Source organism: Tauraco erythrolophus, chromosome 14 (assembly GCF_009769465.1).
Source record: "Tauraco erythrolophus isolate bTauEry1 chromosome 14, bTauEry1.pri, whole genome shotgun sequence".
Classification (NCBI taxonomy): domain Eukaryota; kingdom Metazoa; phylum Chordata; class Aves; order Musophagiformes; family Musophagidae; genus Tauraco; species Tauraco erythrolophus.
In genome coordinates, this window is record NC_141478.1 from 16,646,987 (window position 1) to 16,666,733 (window position 19,747).

Here is a 19,747-nt window from a genome sequence, read left to right on the forward strand (position 1 = left end):
AAATCTAAGAATAACAGACTACGTCACTTCACTGAGCATTAACTATCACTGAGGAACAGTTTAAACAGACATCAAGATTTTGACTTTTAGGTCTATTTTTAACACCATAGAAAAAAAGAAAGGGGAAAAAAAAAAAACCCAAACAAATAAAAAACCCCACAATTACAGTCAAGAGAAGGCTAAGGGAAGACGTTACTGCTGTTTACATCTAATGCGATATGGAGTCAAATTCTCAGAGGTGTGAAGTTGAGAGACCAAGGGCACAAGCTGCAATACAGGAATTTCAATCAAATAAGAGGAAAAGATTCCATCATGATCTTGCTCAAACACTGGAACAGGTTCAAAACTCAACCTGGAAAAGGCCATGATAGCTATCTGATGCAGTGGGCCCTGTACTGAATAGTGTGTCGAACTACATGACCTTCCCAGGCACTTTACAACCTGAATTATTCTACAACTCTATGAATCCCAAATTCCATATTCACAGTAAAAGATTCACAACCTGGTTTTTGTTTATACGCAGCTTTGGGAAGTGGCATTTGACTCATGCAATGGGTGATGCTCAGAATTCAGAACACTTTCCTACAAGGCTGCTGAACACTGCCTTTCCTTTCTATCCCAGAACTCCAACACAAGTGTATCAGTATACACTTTCGTAATTACACAGCACTGTGAAAATAGAACAGCTGGTATACTGGATTTGTTTTTCAGTTTTCTGAGTAATAGATCAGAGCTGGCACTTTCTGAATTGGTTTGAGATCAAGGAAAGCTTTAAGGAATAATCAACTTCACACAGATCTATCACCTACCAAGGAAATTCAAAGCTTTGCTTGCACTAAAAAATTCAGAACAAAAACATACATGGCATTGTCCAGATGTGCACAAGCAAGAGGAATCTGGACATGCAGAGGAAAGGGTTGTATTCAGAAGTGATTTCCTGTGGCAAACCAACTATTTCAGTGGAACTTGACCTTTCACTATTTGAGTTCATGAGTCACATTTGACCAAGTTCTGCTTCTTTTGCCATCATATGTGGGAAACATCAGTCAAGTGTCCAATGCCCCTTGTGTTTATTATTAATTAATTTCTTTCTTTCACTAACCTTACTTGAAAGATTACAAACTTTTTTTTTCCCCTAAACACCATAACATTTTGTTTAAAATTGCTACCATCTTGCAGAAAACAGTGTATTTATTCATTACAAAGGGAACATACACAGCAGACTGCAAAAAGTCAACACAGTAGCTCCTTCTGAACCCTTCAAAAATAACCATTCAATCAAGTATTTTCTAAGAGAACATCACTGCTGAGTAAACAGACAGCCAGAAAGACCTGATTCTTTAAAATGGCAAATGCAGACCCATCAGAAAAGTTACACAAAAACCAGCTAAAAAGCAATCAAAATAAACACATAACTGAATAAACGATTATGTTGCAGACTGAAAAAAAAGTCTCCACTCTAAAGTTTAATCAAAGAAAGATATGATATTTCTCTCTTAAGCTTCCAATCTTTTCGTTCTGATTCTTTCATAGAATCTCTTCTGTAGAAAGTTAAATTTGGAAAAAGCTCACTGGAAGTCACCTTACTCGTGGGCAGAACATCTTCTGAATCCAGCCTTTCTGCTTTCCATAATTTGTTCTCAGTAGACAGAAATATTTGTTAAGAAATAAAACCTGTAATAATAAAAGTTAACATTTCTCACATCTACTTTAAAAAGAAAAAAGAGAGAGAGAAGTTTAAGACAGCATTTCACAGGTTCAGTTGTATCAACCTCCTACAGAAATTAAATATGGCACAGACAGTCTACAGGCAGACTTGCTAGAGATAGTAGCCTTACCTTGCACTGCCCTGCCACACAGATTGAGGTTCCATTTTGGTCACAGGGTGTCCCATCTATCACCTTTTCAGCTTGTCTCACATAGAACCGGTAGCCTATTGCACGGCAATTCAGCTCACACTTCTGGCTTCCTTTCACTGTGGAAAGAGACAGAAGTTCCCATTATAAAGACCGCAGCAGTTATTTCAAAAAGGAAAAGCCTATTAAACCAACACTAAGGTCTGAGAGGATGAAACAAACAGGGAAACTGAATGCAATGTGAACGACTACAAACAAATGGTGATTAGGAAACCAACTCCAAGGTAAGTGTTCCAACATACCTTAAGAAAATTTAAACAGTATCTCCAGGTTTTAAGGATAGATATTTTCCTAAATTTCCAAGAGTATTTTTAGTTTTATAGAAATTTTGCCAAATTTAGTCTTCTTAAATCATACCGTGTTACGACATTTCATAACTCCTAAGTGTCAGCAAGATTACATTGTAATCAGAAAGTTGTGTATCAAATTAGGCTCACATATAGTCACCAGTCAGTTCATGTCACATAAGCATACTAACATTTAGCATCAAGAAACACATAAAACAAGCTAGATGCAAACGTTAAGAAAATCCATTATTTTTTCCTCTTCGATTTTCCAAGTTGCACTTTAGCGACCATTGCTTAGTTTAAGAGAAAACTACAAAAAGAACAATGCTTTGATTTTAAAAAATATATAAAATACATGATTATTGAAAACTTTGTGATCTCTGCTGACATGCAAGAACCGGAAGAAAATCAGTCCATTGAACTCAGGGCGAGAGGAACAAAGCAGATAACTTTCTTATCTTCTCTTGTGAAAAATTGTTTCTTAAACAGATAACAGCCTAACACTCCACGTATCTTGTGCTATCAAGTTTGTTAATACATTTGTGTAGTCTTTCTGTTTGAAATCATCTGTCATGTTGGAGTTGCACACGGTTCATTACTTCTATTTGCCAACTGAAATAACAATACCTTCAGTTTCTTTCCACCAAAAGTAACACTGTTACATAGTGGCGGTGATGTACAAACAGAATTCCTTTTTCTTTTGACAAATAGTCTCCTTGCAGACATAGTCAGAAACTAAACTCCCCCTGACTTCACCAAGCTTCAGCTCACACCCTGTAACGTAACTGAAACTCACTATTTAATCTGCCAAAGAACATGCTATACACCTTAGTTGCTAAAACATGGTGTTGCCAGGATTTTCTCCTTGACTTAAGTGTATTTTTGAATCTTCAGCTAAGACATAACAACTAGCCCAAATAAATACACGCAATTATTTCAAATACATATTTAACATCTGTTTTCTGTAAAAGCAACAAAAATTCAGCTCCAGTTACTCTCTGTGCGGACACAGGATTAGTGCAGACCAATTCTGAAATTTCCCCTCACACAGCTATTTAATTGTCACTCCTATATATTATCTATTATGTCTGGCAATCTTTTGATGAAATCCTCAAAAACCTCTACTAATTTGAAGTGAGGTCAAAGATCTGTTTACCTAGTTGCCTTTTTGCAGAAGCTATGCATGCCATGCTCAACTAGGTAATTTTTCCATTGGCTACTTTTTAAAAATAGATTCACTAGCTTATCATTCCAAGGACTTTGCTTAGTTATTAAAAAAAAAAAAAAAAAAAAAAAAAGCAAGGTATTTCCTGCAGTTCAATCTCCAAGTATAACAGTTAGTTTTAACGATAAACGGGGCATGATTCTTAGCAGCTTAGTCACTTCACACATAACTATTTTCAGAATTCTCAAATAAATATAATCCAGCTTCAGTGATTCATTACAATTGAAATCAACCTGTCTTTTTCTGTGTCTGAAAGTGGCCAATTTTTATAACCTGCAACACTAGCTATCAAGCAGCACCTCTGCAGTGTACATTTGCTTGTCTTCCTATTCCCTAAAATCAAGTCAAACTACCCATTTAAGGTTTCTGAAATGTCCTTATCTTCTATGTTGATTTCTTTTAGTTCAAAGAAACCTGAAGCCTCACATTCCTGTACTCTTCCTCTCCTAATATCTCTCATTCATTTTTGATCCTTTAAAACATTTATTCTTGAAATTCTCAGTTTGCCTTCTAGATCCCAAGAAAAATTTTGTGCTACACAGAAAGATGAAACAAATAACTGCTGAATCATGGTATTTTTTCCTGGACCTCTCTCTTCCCTTATTTATGATTTGATCAGTAATGCAGCATATTAACAACCACACGCAGACTGAGCTTACTTGCTCTGTAAAATATGACTTCTATTTCCTAAGTTTTGTCTCTCATTCTTTCTTATTAGGAACTGTTCCTGCTCATACAAAAAGAAATATTAAAACAGCTGCTGGCTTTGACCAGTACCCAAAAAAATAGAAATAAATCAAGCCTTAATAATAAACTTACACCAGAATAAAAGTCTGTATGAGCATCTCACCCTGTAATCCTTTGGCCTTCGATATTCAGATTCTTCTGATGAGCAACCATAAGGCACTGCCTTGGTTAGTCATACACCAATTACTGCCACCTAAAGACAACGTTCCCAGATGTCGAAGAAAAAAAACTTTGGTCTAAGAAGAGTAAAATCTGCTAACTGAATTGCCCCTATTGAAGGAGAGACACCTCCCATTAGGATTGAATATAAGCATAAATAACAGCAGATCAAACAGATTTTAGAATTCCCTTGTAAAACAAGACACCACGCTAGTAAAAAGTACTCCAGTGCCTATTAACCTCATGTGTATCTTGACACCTTCCCTTACCCAGTATTTTGCCACAACTCTTGAGTTTTCGTAGTGTAAACTGCAGCTCAAGCTACACTGTTGGCCTGGCAACTGGACATAAAATGTCAATTAAACAATGAGCTGGAAAGCGATTGGTTCCACACAGGCAACATATTTTAGTACTATGTCATCTGATCCCAGACTTTACAAAAGGATCTAAATTACCTCAGGTGAAGACTTTCCAAACTAGCTGGCAGTAAGACACGTTTCCATTTAAAAATGGGCTCTTTTTAAGTGTAACACAGTTACTAAGCCAGTTCACTACGCAGCTACTGTTTCACATGTCCTCCTAACGTACTTGCTTTTCATTCTCTTGCCCACTTTAGCACAACCAAGCCTTTGTGGAAATTCTCACCTTACCCTACCTTATTAAATAGTGAACTTGGGTGAAATTTAATGCTACTGCGCAGATTCTGCCAGACGTATTCATTGATTTAACTGTAGAAGGTGCCTTTAGTAAATAATCCTGGTAACGTGTAATGTTTGGCTTACATTCTACAGACTGAAAAAGCAGCTAAATGAAAAAAAATTAGTATGTTTCTTGTAAGCTCCTCACCAAGTACCTTAGGGATATCCTTGACTTGTCTAAACTGCAAGACTTGTGAGTTTTTCTCAAGTCCTCTGTTGAAACTTACTTTCCACCTTTCCTTATGAGGAACGAGACCCAGGCAGGCACAAATGGGACCACAGCACACTTCTGTCAACTCCCACTTCACCAGTAGGGTACCGAGATGTCATGTTTTAATTACGAACTGCACCTGTTCTGCATCACAGAACAGATATTGCAGTGAAAACTTCCTATCATAAATTAATCCTTTTATGTGTTCTACCAAGACACAAAAGCTCTGCAGATGGGCACTAATTTAGAAATCATTACCCTTCCAGACAGACAAAACCTGAAGTCTGTCACTACCAGCAGTAACACCATTAAGTACAAAACCCAACCTGCTTTCTGATTAAATATTCCTATTCATTGATGCACTAAAATTCAAACACAGAATGTATTTTGTATTACACATATACTGAAAAATATGTGTAAACCTGAAAAAAGAGGAAACATTATTTTCTGAACTGCTATTTATCAAGTTCACACAGTAAGCCATAGTCAAAATGAATGTCAGAGGAGAGTAGGAGCAACCCATCTATTCATTTATAGTTGCTTTTATTCTAAGAGTGATTTAATTGATCAAACGTAAATCACAATTAAGCATCAACACATTTCATCTCCCCTAAGGAGCCTCTTTAAATGCAGATTTCAGTGCAGTACAGGTTTGAGAAGAGAAATTCAGCTGTGCAACCCACTCACACAGATTTAAAGGGCAAAATAGTGATTTGGATGTTACCACGTTACAATCAATCACTAGAGTTAAAGCTAGGTCTTCAGCAGTGTTTCAGGTCAAGGCTTCTTCACTGACCTGGCCGGAAAGCAGGACGGAGCAGCAGCAGCATGCCTGCTGGGGAGCACAGGCAGGCACGGGAGAAACCACCGTCCCCACGGCTCACAGGCTGACGCTCAAAGGCCAGTCCGAAACCTTTAAATCCTATTAGAAAAACACAGGCCCGCACGCGCCCACGATGCGCTCCCGGCGAAGGGCGCTGTCACCCTGACAGGGAGGCTCCGGCGGCGCCTCAGGGGCGGCAGACAGCGCCGAAAGGGATCGCTTGGGCACAGGCGGAAATACAGCAATTCCTGACAGAGAAAACTCCTGGACGAGGCATTAAAACCAACGGGACAATAAAGGAAGGCTTCCCGCAACGAAACCCCCTCGTTTTTCCCCGGAGCTCGCCCTGTTCCAGCCCCGCGCCAGGAGCACCGCGCTCTCCACACAACTTTCCCGCCTCCGCCGCCTGCGCGAACGCTCAGCCACGCGCCTGCGCGAGCCTGCGGGAGACGAGCGCCGCCGCGTGGCCGCAGGGGGCGCCTGGCGCTGCGCGCGGGGATCCCCCGCTCCCGTCCCCGCTCCCGCCCGTCAGCCGCTGCGGGAAAACCACGGGAACGGTTACACGGCGCCGCCAACAACTCCGCCTTGTGCTTACTACCTGGCACAAGAGGGGAATTAGCCTCTCTGTGCGAGAGCTCTCCATAATTTTACTCTCATCCTGCATCGATCTTGGCCCTCACTGATGTCATTAAATGACAGCGTTAAGAAATTAACGTCCCAAAAAATACCCATCCCAAATCTAAAACCTGTGCACGTTTAAAAAGTCAGAAAGTCACCATTTTGGAAACATTCCTACTTGCAGAAACTACCGAATAGATCTGTTTGGAAATAGTCTTTAATTGAGAAAGACTATTTCCAAATGTTAAAACATTACCGAAAGGGAGTTCTCCCGCCAAACGAAGCACGTTGCTCCTTATGCCACGCTCGGAGCGCACAGCGGGAGCCCTCAAAGAGCACGCCCAGCTGCAGGGATCCCCAAATCACACTGCCCTTCCCTCGGTGCTGGTCAGGGCTGACACGGGGCAGGGACCGAGGCAGCTGGGGTCACTGCGTGTGTCTGCGCAGGTTCCACCCTCCCCACGACTAAAACCTCCCACCCCTGCAGGGCCCCTGTCTCCTGCCCTCCATCAGGCCTTTCTCTGAGCTTCTGTCTTCCCTCTGCAGAAAGCCTAAAAGGATTTTCTCTCCCTGAAGCGAGCAGCTCCACACCAGAGCACGTGCAGGGAGTGCTTTTGGACTTCATGTCAGTTATTCCTTCAGCTTCCTCTTCTGACGCATTCCTCTGTCTTCACCGACCTCTAGCCCAAGGAAATGCAGCAGGGAGGAATACGGACACTGTGGATAAGCGGGCCAAGCCAGTGGTAGAGCTACTCAGAAGAGAGATTGAAGAGATACAGAGAGAGATCAACAGGCAGCTTGCCAATGCAAGGAGTTCCAATCAAATGATATTGTTAGGAAAAAATGTTACAAGAAAGAGCATTCCTACTGCAATACATTTGCTAAATAATCTATTCGGCTGTTCAAAGGGAAATTAAAAATACCCACAGAGCCAAAAAAAAACAGGAAATAAGACGCAAACCAAATCAAAATGCAACTGATGTGTAAACTAACGATATTGCGCCCAACTGTGCACTGGGTGCCCTTACAAAACGTAGCGAGTTCCTCCTTTCTGTCTCAGCCCCTGGGACTGCAAGCTGCTTGGAGCACGTGCTGTGTTGCACTGCACACACCTTACATTTCCCACCACAGACAATGCAAGCTGTAGGTGCAACCAGAAAAAATGATACAGCAAAGAAACTTTGCGGTCCCCATGCTGTGAGGCAGGGACTGGAATGTTCAAACTCCCCTTAATGGCTCCTCAGTTCAAATCTTAATTTAATGTGAGATTCAGACTCCCTGTTGTTATCTACGTAGCAGTTCTAGTTCTCCGCAGAACATTACAGAATGCTTTTACCATTTGTCAGCTTTTGTAAGTTTGCCTAAACATCTAAAAATAGTTAATAACAAGCTCTGCAATTTGAGAAACATGCCTTGAGGGTGCCCATAGAGAAGTGGCATGCACCCTCTTGGCAAGCAAATCTCACATTCATGTTAATACTACATTATGGGATTAAGTGAATTTAAATTAGGCTTCATTCTGTGAGCACACTGCCTTGTAAAGTCAACTTCAGTGCTTCTCTGTAATGAGCCAAAATACACTCATCCACAATGTGTTGTTAGAACCGACTGTTCCAGGAACAAGTTGTCTCCGCATAGCTCAGTTATTTTCACGGCCTAGCTTGCCATGGGCTGTAATTCAGTATTTACTCACGATAAAAGCTATGAATCTGCTTTATAGGAAGTGTAATAGGGCATAGCAGACACTGGAAAAACATGTAACATCTACTTTAGTTAAAGCTTACCAATGCTGCGGGATTTTAGCAATAGACTTGCAGGTCACTGACATTCCTGGTTATTCTACAGAAGCCCACAGGGCAAAGAAGGAAGAACAGTATCGTAAGGAGTCTGGCAAGTCTCAAGCTTCTGTATCCACTATACTTGTTAGTAAAGCTATCGTTAAGTCTACAGGCTGACATTATCTAAATAAAGCATCAGTCTCTTCCATTCAGTACTGTATTCACTAATGCAGAACTTACAGTTTTGTGAAACCAAATTTTCTGTTTCAAGGTTTTATTTGCATATAGGAAGTGCTTCAAGATACGTGCACACACAGGAAAACAAAGACAGGGTCCAATACACTACCAGCAGAAGTCTAGTCCGTTTGCATACTGCTGTGGCTGTAAGCTGACAGCTACATTGCAGGCTTAAGTGTGATATACCATGCCAGACACAGACCTAAATGTGACAATTCCATATTAAAAAGCATCCACTAGTGATCACCTGCAGAGCTCAGCGTAGATGACAAGTGTTGGTGTAGTACTAAACATGGCAACTTTGTGTATGCAGCTTCCTACACAATGAAAGAAAAAGTGTTGGAAACGAAAAATACCACATTCCCTACACAAAGCTTTCAAGAAAGCAGAACTACTTTATTTAAGGTTTCACTGGTTAGGATAATAGACTTGTTTGCTTAGTCATCAGTACTGGATATCAGTTCAAGTTTTGCAGTTTCTCAATGGAGACTACTGGGTCCATAACAGAAAACTGAAAATCCGGCTGGCGGACAGTTAAGATTTTTGTAGTGGCCAGAAAGAATAATGCTTTTTACAGCAGTTACCTGTTGCCAGATTTCTAAATAACAATATGCAAACATTTTCCAGGAAATAATTACCATGCAACTACATGTGGTCTTTCCAACAGAAATACTAATGTGGTGTGATCTGTTTTATTTGAGTCTATTTTGTCCTTATTAGGCTTGAGAACTTCTCTTGACAATAACCACAAAGAGTTGTGTTTATTTCTAACTTCGTCCCTTTCAGTTTTGTTAACTTATAAAATTTTATTACTCTGGCTCAGATTTTTTTTCAAAAATCATGTCCCATTCTTCAGTGATGGAGGACTATTTCCTTTTTTTTTTCACTTCCACTTTTCATTTTCTCATGTAATAAAGACGTTTATTACTTCAGCTTGTCTCAACAACTAAATATATATTTCAAATATTTTCTGCTCCAGGGTTCAGAAATTAAGTAAAAAAAAAAAAAAGTCAAGCTTTTATAATGAAACTGCAAGTATGTTTTAATAAAGGAAGATATTGTTCAAACAAACTCCTCATCTTTACCTGATACCACACAGTTTGTTCTACTCCCAGATCAAATAAGGCTTATGTTTAATAGCCATTGGGAACTACCACTGAGTATATTCAGTGAATATTTGTCCTCAGTGAATGGAAATATTTCTGAAAGGCCTCAATGTTCCAAAATCTTGTCCTCATATTTAGTGTTTATGGCAATAAGAAACTTGCAAACATTGTAATTTACTCCAGTGTTCCTGTTTTCTCCATTCCTTCAAAACCCCTTTGTCATTTAAAAACTATTCTTGATACTATATAGATTTACTGTCATCCAGTAAAAATAGCTGGAAAGTTGATTGTTATTCCCCAGTGAAATTAAAAGAAACCAACTAGAAACAAGTGATTCATAAAAACACACACATTCAAGTCTCTCTTGACCAGTTGGACATCTGGAAATCAGCAAAAGGTGTAAGTTTGATGAGCTTTTATGAAATTTCTTTCTGTTCTGACTGTCTAAAAATTCGTCTTAACATAGTATGAATGTTCTACCTGAGTCCTGCTGTAAAAGGAGAGGAATATAGGTACTTGGGAAGTTGCGATGTTTAAGAAAAGCTTCTGAACTGTCCACAATGAGCTCGGCCATGTCTGACATTTTGAATTACTTCTACAAGAGTGAGAAATCCAAAGAGCTACTTTAACAACTTTCAAAGGTTTTTTTCTTTTTTTACAGTATGTAGAAATAGTGATAATTCACACAATGAGGGATTTTGCCCTGTAACAGCAGCATAACTGGTCTATGACATAAACATCAGGCATTTGCACTGGGGATGGCAGAGGATCATTATCAGAATATGTACTCTTCTGCTCTGGTTACAGCTTTTACAGGTATTGGAGAAATCCCCTCCCTGGAGGTGTTCAAGGCCAGGTTGGATGGAGCCTTGAGTAGCCTAGTCTAGTTGAGAGGCGTCCCTGCCCATGACAGCAAGGCTGGATTAGATGATCTCTAAGGTTCCTTCCAGCCTATGCCATTCTATGATTCTATGAAATATAATTATTGAGCCATAATTAAATAAAGTATCTATAAACAATTGTGCCTGCTTCAAATCACTTTCCCAGTTGAGGGCATTTCTGTATCCTCCCATCTCTGTAGAAGTCTAGTCAAAGGCTTTGGGAAACCACAACACAGCTCTCAGTTCCTTGCCTTTGCTGTTTCTTTGTTAACAAGAATTTTCTTCAATCAGTGCTCAAAACTGAGGTTTTCATTTGAAGTTTAAATCAATACACACACATTTGTCTACAAAAACATTTAAGATGTATTCGCTCATAACAATTTAAATCTAAACTGTAGATGCCAATGTGCTGTTGGCCTCAGTTCAGCAAAGCACTTCGCACGGTGGTTCACACGAGTACCTGAATAGTAAGTACTGCTGGCTTCAGTAGAACTGCCCCAAGTTGTATGTTGAACAGTGGCTCAAGGCCAGTATCCCTTTAAATGACACGACCAGGTAACATAGTTCTTCTACAGACCTGAGTTTTAACTGTGTTGCATTTGGAACTCTTTTCTGAATCTAAAGGGGGCGAGGGGGAAGACGGGACTCAAAATGCCTAAAAACGTCTGTTTTCACATCAGCCTTTAATTTGTCAGGCAGTCAGAATCCAGACTACCATTTGTCAGGCACTGAAGACATTGGCCACTGGATGTCTCCACTGCCCTACGCAAACATAGATTAAAGTTCTCTGTCAGTGAGGGGGGGGAGGAAGGTTTTTTGAAAGGCTTTTATCTCCATTTCCAAGACAACACTTATACTTTGCATACAGTGCACAGCAGCCACCCAGACGTGCACTCTCTGGCCTTCAGAACAGCCAGGGGATGGTAGTTTCATGTGGACTGCACTTCTGGTGAAGCTTTGAATAACAGCTCCCAGGGTGTAAAATCAAAACTACTAAAATGTTGCTAGACAAGGCAGAAGAAAATCAAACAGCAGTTGCTTAAGCTCAAAAGTTTTTGCTTCCCTTTATAGCCAACAACAGCTAAAATTGTAGTAGTAAAACCATCACAAGATGAAGAAATGTCCAAAATGTCAAGCACAGGTGCTTCTAAAGGGTAGGAAAGTTTTCTCCTCACCATTTTACTCTTCCGCTGGTGTAACTGGCTAATTCATGTAAATATGATTAAATCAATCATTTAGTAATTGTATGGTTTGACATCCCTTAGAAAGTGTTTGTAGAAGATAATAGAGCATTAGGATTTCATGGAAGATGCCTTCTCTTGCAGGGATATTACACAGAATTTATTAAAAATAAAACAAGAAAGTTTAGGGAACGTACTGTTAAAGCTCAAACTACAGAGGAAAAAAAAATTACAACTAATCTAAACAATCTCATTTCCCAGCCAGATTTTTTTTTTTTTTTTTTTTTTTTTTTTTTTTTTTTTTTAATTCTGGCACTAATCAGAGAAGAAAACCTGCTACACACAGCACAATTTTTCATCTGGAAAATACCATAAAGTGCTCCATCCCATGCAGTGCTGACCACTTCCTGAGGGAGGCTGAGAGCTATCAGTCCCAACTGCTATTAGTCTGCGATGTTCTGAAAGAAGCTTGATACTGCTTTCTGTCTGTCTTTAAAATTTGAAAGAACTGAGTATTTTTATTTGTCTCTATCAGAAACTTACTGGCCTCTGAAATCTCAGTTTGCATCCAGATCTGTATTTTGAAATGTTATTCTATCTCCATCAGCACAGTGGTGGGCCAGAAAAATTTGCACAGTAGAATAATGTAAAATTGTATAAAATAAATACTCGGACAAAATTAGTAAATATACTTCCAAATCCTGCCTTCAGACTTTCCACAGAGCGCTTGGCCATTTTTATTCAAACCAATTCTACTGAAGAAGGACTTCATGTCACACTTCAGAATAATAAATGCCAAAGGTAGATGGGAAGAAAAGAGATTCAAGTTTGGGCTTGTGAAGCCCCCAGCAACATTCCAGACAAAAGCTTTCAGTCATCTCTTAAGGGAGTATATTTATGCTTACGAAGTGAAACGTCTTAGAAGTATCTCTCCTATTAAAATGTGAACTCTGTATTTCAACACTAAAAATTCCCAAAGTAATGCTTTTCATGAAAAGAACATGAGTATAATATCCAGATCTCCGGTATTTAATAAAACTCCGTCCTAACAAGGATCCACAGAAAGTCTTGCCTCATATTTGTGTCCAGTGGAGTTCTCCTGTAAACTAATGGCACGCTTTTATGTACGTAAGAAGTCACTCCTCACTGAAGCACATCCTTAACCCTTCCTTGATATGAAGATGAAAAACTACCAAGTGCCCAAATCTGACCGCAGTGGAAGGAGGGAGCACTGAATGCTGCTGGTTCTTGCCATCAAGCTCCTGCACAAAACGAGCCAGGTCTCACTGACATTTTGTTGCATGATTGGCAACAAATTTTTCTTTTCTTTCTTAAACAGAACTTGCTTTGAACAGTACAGATTGCATTAAAGTCAAGCTGCATTCTGAAGTTATGCTTCTCTGACTTATTTAGCTTGGAGGGGGAAAGAAGAAACATTTTATCTTTAAAAATAAAAACTGTTACATCATTACTTACAAGAAATGACACTGTCTTTTCAAAATTTTTGTATGTAGGAATCAATTTTCATTTTACTTTAATTACACAACTCAGAGACAATAACAATGTTTTCAGTCATCTCAGTCCACGATTTTTTTTAGTTTCCTTAAACAGACTAAATTTGCCAAAATTTCCCAGCCAAATTATTTTAGGTAAACCCATAATAATCCTTATCATTCCCCAGCTCTTTACCCCGGTTTCTCCAGAGAAGGCAGTGACTCTGAAACACAACTTTTTTCAACAAATCCACTTCCTGGACTGATTAACATACTGCAAACCATTTCATATCTCTCCGATGGACAACCTCGTTATTTACAGTTTTCAGTGCTGACACGAACATGGCAGACGTAAAATCCACTACTTGTGGCTGTATAAACTAAATGAAGTTACAGTTGATCTACACAATCTGAGAATAAGCTACTTTTTAAAAATCATAATTATTGCAAGTTTGCTTTATTGAGCAATATTTTCTTCAGAAGTGAACTATTGATAAAATAAGCTTTTGTGAAAAGCTCCAGCATGTAGACAAGATGAAAGAGTCATTACTGAGAAAGAATGGCGTGTGGATTCGTTAATGGCACGCATCTGTGTGTGCTGATGAAATTACAGAATAAATAAAGGGAAAAACACAGAAAGAGGTTTAAAACTGGGGGAGGCAGGGGGAGGAAGACCCAGTAAATCAACCTGATAGTTTCAAAGTTTACAAAAAAGCACTGATGCTATTTTGCTTCTCTATGATGCCCAGTTACATTGTTGATGAGCCACAGATCCCACATAGTCCTTAACCGAACATGTTGTTCTTGTCACTAAATGTGTATCTATCATACCAATCACCTCTGTGTAAAGTAATGCAAATATAAATATGTATAATGAACTAATTTGTACTTATATCCAGCTGAGCTATTTTCCTGCTCCTGTACCCTAAAATAAGCAGCTCCATAAATGATTACACATACTGCAACCCAGGCTGCCAGGGAAGCGCTCACACCTGCCACAAGCACACAAGAGTCTTGTCGTGGAAAGGTCTGAGATTCCCGTCTTCACAGCTAAGGAGAGAAGCTGTAGCTTGTGCTACATACGAAAGCTTTGTAACTGAAAGAAAGCATCTACTTGTTATACACAGGATCCTTACACACACATGTATCAAGGGGCAAGGCAAGAGAGGAGACTAAATCCCTTTCTTTAAATGTTTGTGTGTAACTGAGGATTCTTTGCTCTGCAACACCACCATGAAATTACCACCTGAGGAGCCACTGCAGGAAGAACAAAATCAGAAACAAGCAGCAGCTAGAAGTCAGCCCCAAACTGACTGTCACTGTCCCTTAGGAAATACATGTCAATATAGAATAATAGAATGGTTTGGGTTGGAAGGGACCTTCAAGATCATCTAGCTCCAACCTCCCTGTCATGGGCAGGGACACCTTCCCCTAGATCAAGTTGCTCAAAGTCTCATCCAGCCTGGCCTTGAACACTTCCAGGGATGGGGCAGCCACAGCTTCTCTGGGCAACCTGTTCCAGTGCCTCACCACCCTAAGAGTGAAGAATTTCTTCCTTATATCTAATCTAAATCTCCCCTTTTTCAGTTTAAATCCATTGCCCCTTGTCCTGTCACTACACACTCTTGTATAAAGTCCCTCTCCAGCTTTCCTGTAGGCCCCTTTAGGTACTGGAAGGCTGCAATAAGATCTCCCTAGAGCCTTCTCTTCTCCACCCCAACTCTCTCAGCCTTCAGTGCTCCAGACCTCGGATCATCTTTGTGATCTATGTTCTGACTGAGCCTTACACACTTAAGGGTTGACTTAAGTAAAACAAGTTATTACAGGGTGATGAGTGTTTCTGAAATACTAGAAAAGACTTGTACTTATTTAAATATTAATATAGCTATTATTGGGTCTAAAATGTCCTAAGTGCATTTCTGTGGCCTCCTGCCACAGTCTTTTAATAGGCAAATAAATTCTTAAGGATTAGTTAAAACATTCTGTGCTTTTATTTACATACTCAAAGATATTTATTTCCTATGTTCTCATAAACAGTAGTTAAAAAAATGAATGTTTGTTAGAACAATGTTTCCACTAGGATGCCAGTGACCTGGAGCTCACTCAGTTAACTTGAAAGCTGCTTTCCCTCTGGTAGCAGATGAAGTCCTAAACATTCAGTGTTTGGAGATTTGATTTCACATTACATTTATTTTTAAGACTATTCTTATATAAAAGGCTATAATTGTTATTGCTGAGAATTAAGTTACTTTGCTTCTAATTTTTTTTCTTTTTTTTTTTTAAATTTATGTTGTCAAAGTTTTCACGCTTTGATTGCTAGATATCAAGACCCCTGCAGAAAATTGAAAGGTACCAACTCAGTGAGCTTGGATCTGGGAAAATCTAACTGGAAGGCACTGGAAAGCCAGTTATTGCTCCCTGATGCTGGGAGCTGGTCTCCACTAGCTCTCATTCTAGCACTACTAGCCTCTACGCTCTTAGCGATTGGACTTCAAAATAACAAAGATTAAGTTCTCCCTTCGCCTCCTGTGTCTCTCTCAGCTAAGGGGAAAATTAGGGTGTCTGATAAAAGACTACTTTCACATCGAGAGTTCTGCCCCACGAAACGAGGATCTGTCTCTCTTGCAGTCATTTGTGGCATTACCCGAAGGCCCACGTCGCCCAGCACAGCACCAGGGCTGTAAGGCTCCTTCCCGAGAAGGGCTGCAGTCACCACTGCAGGGCAGTTGCATGCTGGAGTGCTTTCCAATTTCTGTCTATGAATTTTGCTAGATCATCATTATATGCAATAAATAGAACTAGATACTCTAAGCAAAGTATGTGACAATTTACTCCTCTCATTCCCCCCGAGAGCTGGCTTTTTTGAGGCAGACGGAAAGAGCTGACAATGTAGGTTTTGCCATCAGACCTTCAAGTGGTCACACCACAGGCCATGTCACCTGCAGACACACCCGGGGTGGCCAGAGCAGAGGGGCTCAAGGGACTCACCCTTGGGCACTTGCAGAAATTACTGAAGCAATCCCAGAGTGATTATCATCTTCGAGAATTATGGAGGGTGTGTCAGATGACAGAAAACTAGAAAGGGACAAATGGATTGTGAGCTGCAAAGCCCAGAACAAGGAGGAGCTGAGAAACGCTGAACAAGTCAACTCAGTTTTATTTCCTGGAAAAATTCCACAATAATTCAAACCCACTGTTCATAAACACCCATAAAACAATCAGAGCAGCAGTAGCAACCAGTATGGATTTGTCAAGATAAAAATCTTGTCAAATCCATTTAATTTCCTTCTACAAACAGGCTCTGCATGCAGAAGAAGCTGTGGCTGTAATTTAGCTTGGCTTTTCTAAGGTGTTTGACACTTCAAGCTAAGAAAACGCCATCTAGAAAAAAATGCTATAGGGGATGTACAAAATTGATTCGAAAAGTACACTCAGTAGTTCACTGATTGGGTTTTGGTACGTATTGAGTGAGAATCTGCAAGATCTTTCCTAGGTACAGTTCCAGGATGTGTTTTCATGTGCGAAGGAGATGATGGCATAGAGAGATGATATGCACAGATAACACCAAGATGGGAAAAGCAGCAAGAATACTGGAGGAAAGGATCAGAGTTCCAAAAAGATGTTTACAGCCTGGAGAAGGGTCTGAAAAGGCAGGATGAAACATAAAAGAGATTGGTGCAATATCCTACATTTATGACAGAATAACCACCTGCACAAACACAGGCTGAGTAACTAACGGGGAAGAAGTAACTACACAAGGAATCTGGAGCAGTGGCAGTGGATCTCTTAACATGAGGTGTCAAAGGGGTGAACTTAGGAAAAATAAGCAAGTATTGTACAGGTAGGTATAAAACAGAAGGTTGTCTGAAAATCACATCAGTGACTCTAATGTTCAGCCGGGGCACTGCATCCACCCCTGGCCACAGGTCCATGTGACGATCGTCCAGAGGCAAGTGTGAGTGAGCAGCGCTGTACAAAACACGACCAAAGAAGAAAGATTCAAATCATGGTGCTGTTTTGAAAACACAGGGGATGACTGTCTCTAAGTAGAGATAAAGTACAGAAGAGAATAAAAGTGATCCCATGTGCACTGTGAACTGGACAGAAGGTAACCGGCCAAAGTTGTAGCATGGAAAATTTATTTTATACTTTACAAACAAATTTCCACTGGAAGGAATAATTAAGCACCATTTACTTACAGAGATTGCAGAATCTCCACCACTGGAGACGGGTGCTGGGACAAACTGAATGAAGCCCTTGTGCTCTTTTAAAGGGTTTAATTCCTAACCTAGGGTCTCGCAGAGTGCACAAGCCTTCCTATGTTTATTGATGGACTTCTTCCTTCTTCCATAGTGCCTAGTTATAACAGATACAGCAGTAACTTTCATTCAAAATATTTTCGCTGTCATACAGTAAACTTTGAGATGCTGTTGTTTACCATCAAGGAAATTGTTACCACTAATACAAACAGTTCACAGCAGTTTCTGCATGAATAAACCTCACACTGGCTTCTCCCCAAAGAAATGTAAATATCCAAGTGCCGTCCTAGATACACATATGTTGAGAGTTCAAAACAAAAGAGAAGGAAGATTTTCTTGCACCTGGCCGGACTCCCTCCCAAAGAATTATTCCAAGGAGTATTAGCCCTCAATTGTAAAAATATTTCTGATAGGTCAGGTTTTGTCTCTGGAAAGCATTAAATTGTGAAATTTCACAGCCTTGCAAATCCTACCTCTACCTCTGGACTGCAGAAAGCATAATTAAAATACATAGTTTCCCATCACCAAAATTGTATATGATAAGCATCTTCAGCATGATCAGTGTATAGCTGCGAGTTTAACAGAGTAGGAGCAATGTAAGTACTAACACTTCAAAATCTTTCTGGAAATATTATCACCATTATGCCAAAACCAACCCATGCAGTAACTGCTGCATCAAATGCCTAGATAACATCAAACACATGTATTTTGGTTTCAGGCTGTTGATTTAAAGGTTGCTGTTCATAATTTTCTTAGTTTATGAAAAAATTACTCTTCAATAATGAAATATGCTGCAGCTACTTCAAAGCATCGTGCATACTCTGAAACACCTTTGTTTCTATCAACCTTAGAGTTGACCCTTGAGCCACTTCAGTATAAATGTCTTAATGGGATGCTGGAGGTCAAACCATGAATCTCTAATAATGAAAATATCAGGATGATCACCTGGTAGTCAAGTACCTCCTTCAAAACCAGAAAATCCTTCTCTTGAATGATAACATAATCGTTACCATCATAAGGGAGCGATACAGAGCACATTTGTTTAAAGCTTCACTTTTTAGTTTCCATACCACAGTAGCCAACAGTTACCTATGTGTGAAAGTATCAGAACCATTTTGAAGATCTGAAACTATAAAGTTTCTCACTTTTGTGAAATGTAATTTTGAGGTGTTAAAGCCAAAATTTATAATCGTCTTACCATGAAAGTGCGAGGCAAATTAGCCTCTTGTTTTGTGTCCATGCAGCCAGGCTACTAGACACAAAACAATATAGAATTCTAGTGGAGATGTGGGACGTTGCAAAAATGTTTCCAAACCCTCAAGAAAGCTAAGTTAATAAACCGTGTCCAGCCTAGTTACATTCATTCTTCCCAAAGCAATTAGGGGAGAGAGGGAATGAATGTTTAAATGTGCAAGTAATTTTTAAACGTCTGGATCAATTAATGCTTGTTAACATAGCATAGAAAGAGGGACACGCATTAATACAGCTCACTTAAAATTTACTAAAGCTGTTCTCCCCACTCCTACCTCAAGTTGGAGTCAATGCAACATAGTAATGCAGCAATCTCTTGAGCTTGGCAGTAAGACTGCAGCCAAATATGTAAGCTATTCACAAATAATATCCAAAAATGGAGGGCAAGCACAGTTTGTGATTTAGGGTTCACCTGGTACAGACCTTATGGAGGAAGAAACCATTTGTGCTGAAATAGCAAAGGTAGCTTTACTAGCTGTAAAGAATCTGAGGGGAAAGAAGGGGAAACCAGCAAAACACTATTGTGAAAAATAATGAATCACACTCACAGACTTTAAATATAAATTACCCCGTTTTTAGCCAAAAAGCAGCTGTACAAAAGCTGATGTTAACCATTATCCATTTTCCATTGAAACCGTTCTGCACTGGCTCAAACACTTTAAAACTATACATACATACAAGCTTTCAGCAGCTCACCCTCCCCCTTTCTGAATTACTGCCGGCTCTTCTGGTGAAAATAAGCTGGTTAAGTCCTTTAAGCAGCCTACTCAATGTGATGCCCAATCCATAGTGAGTAATCAAGGATTTGGGGGAAAAAATCCACTGCTTCTCTTAACAAGAAACACAAGAGGGTTTTGCACTGTTATTCAATACTCGG

General features: G+C 39.7%; 1 protein-coding gene across 1 annotated transcript in view; it reads right to left on the reverse strand.

Moving 5' to 3' along the window:
• THSD4 (thrombospondin type 1 domain containing 4) overlaps positions 1–19,747 on the reverse strand; it is a 279,442-nt gene that overhangs the window by 169,884 nt on the left and 89,811 nt on the right. Inside the window, exon 6 of the mRNA XM_009991440.2 lies at positions 1,839–1,975. Coding sequence (XP_009989742.2) covers positions 1,839–1,975 — 137 coding nt within the window. The remainder of the gene's footprint in view (positions 1–1,838; positions 1,976–19,747) is intronic.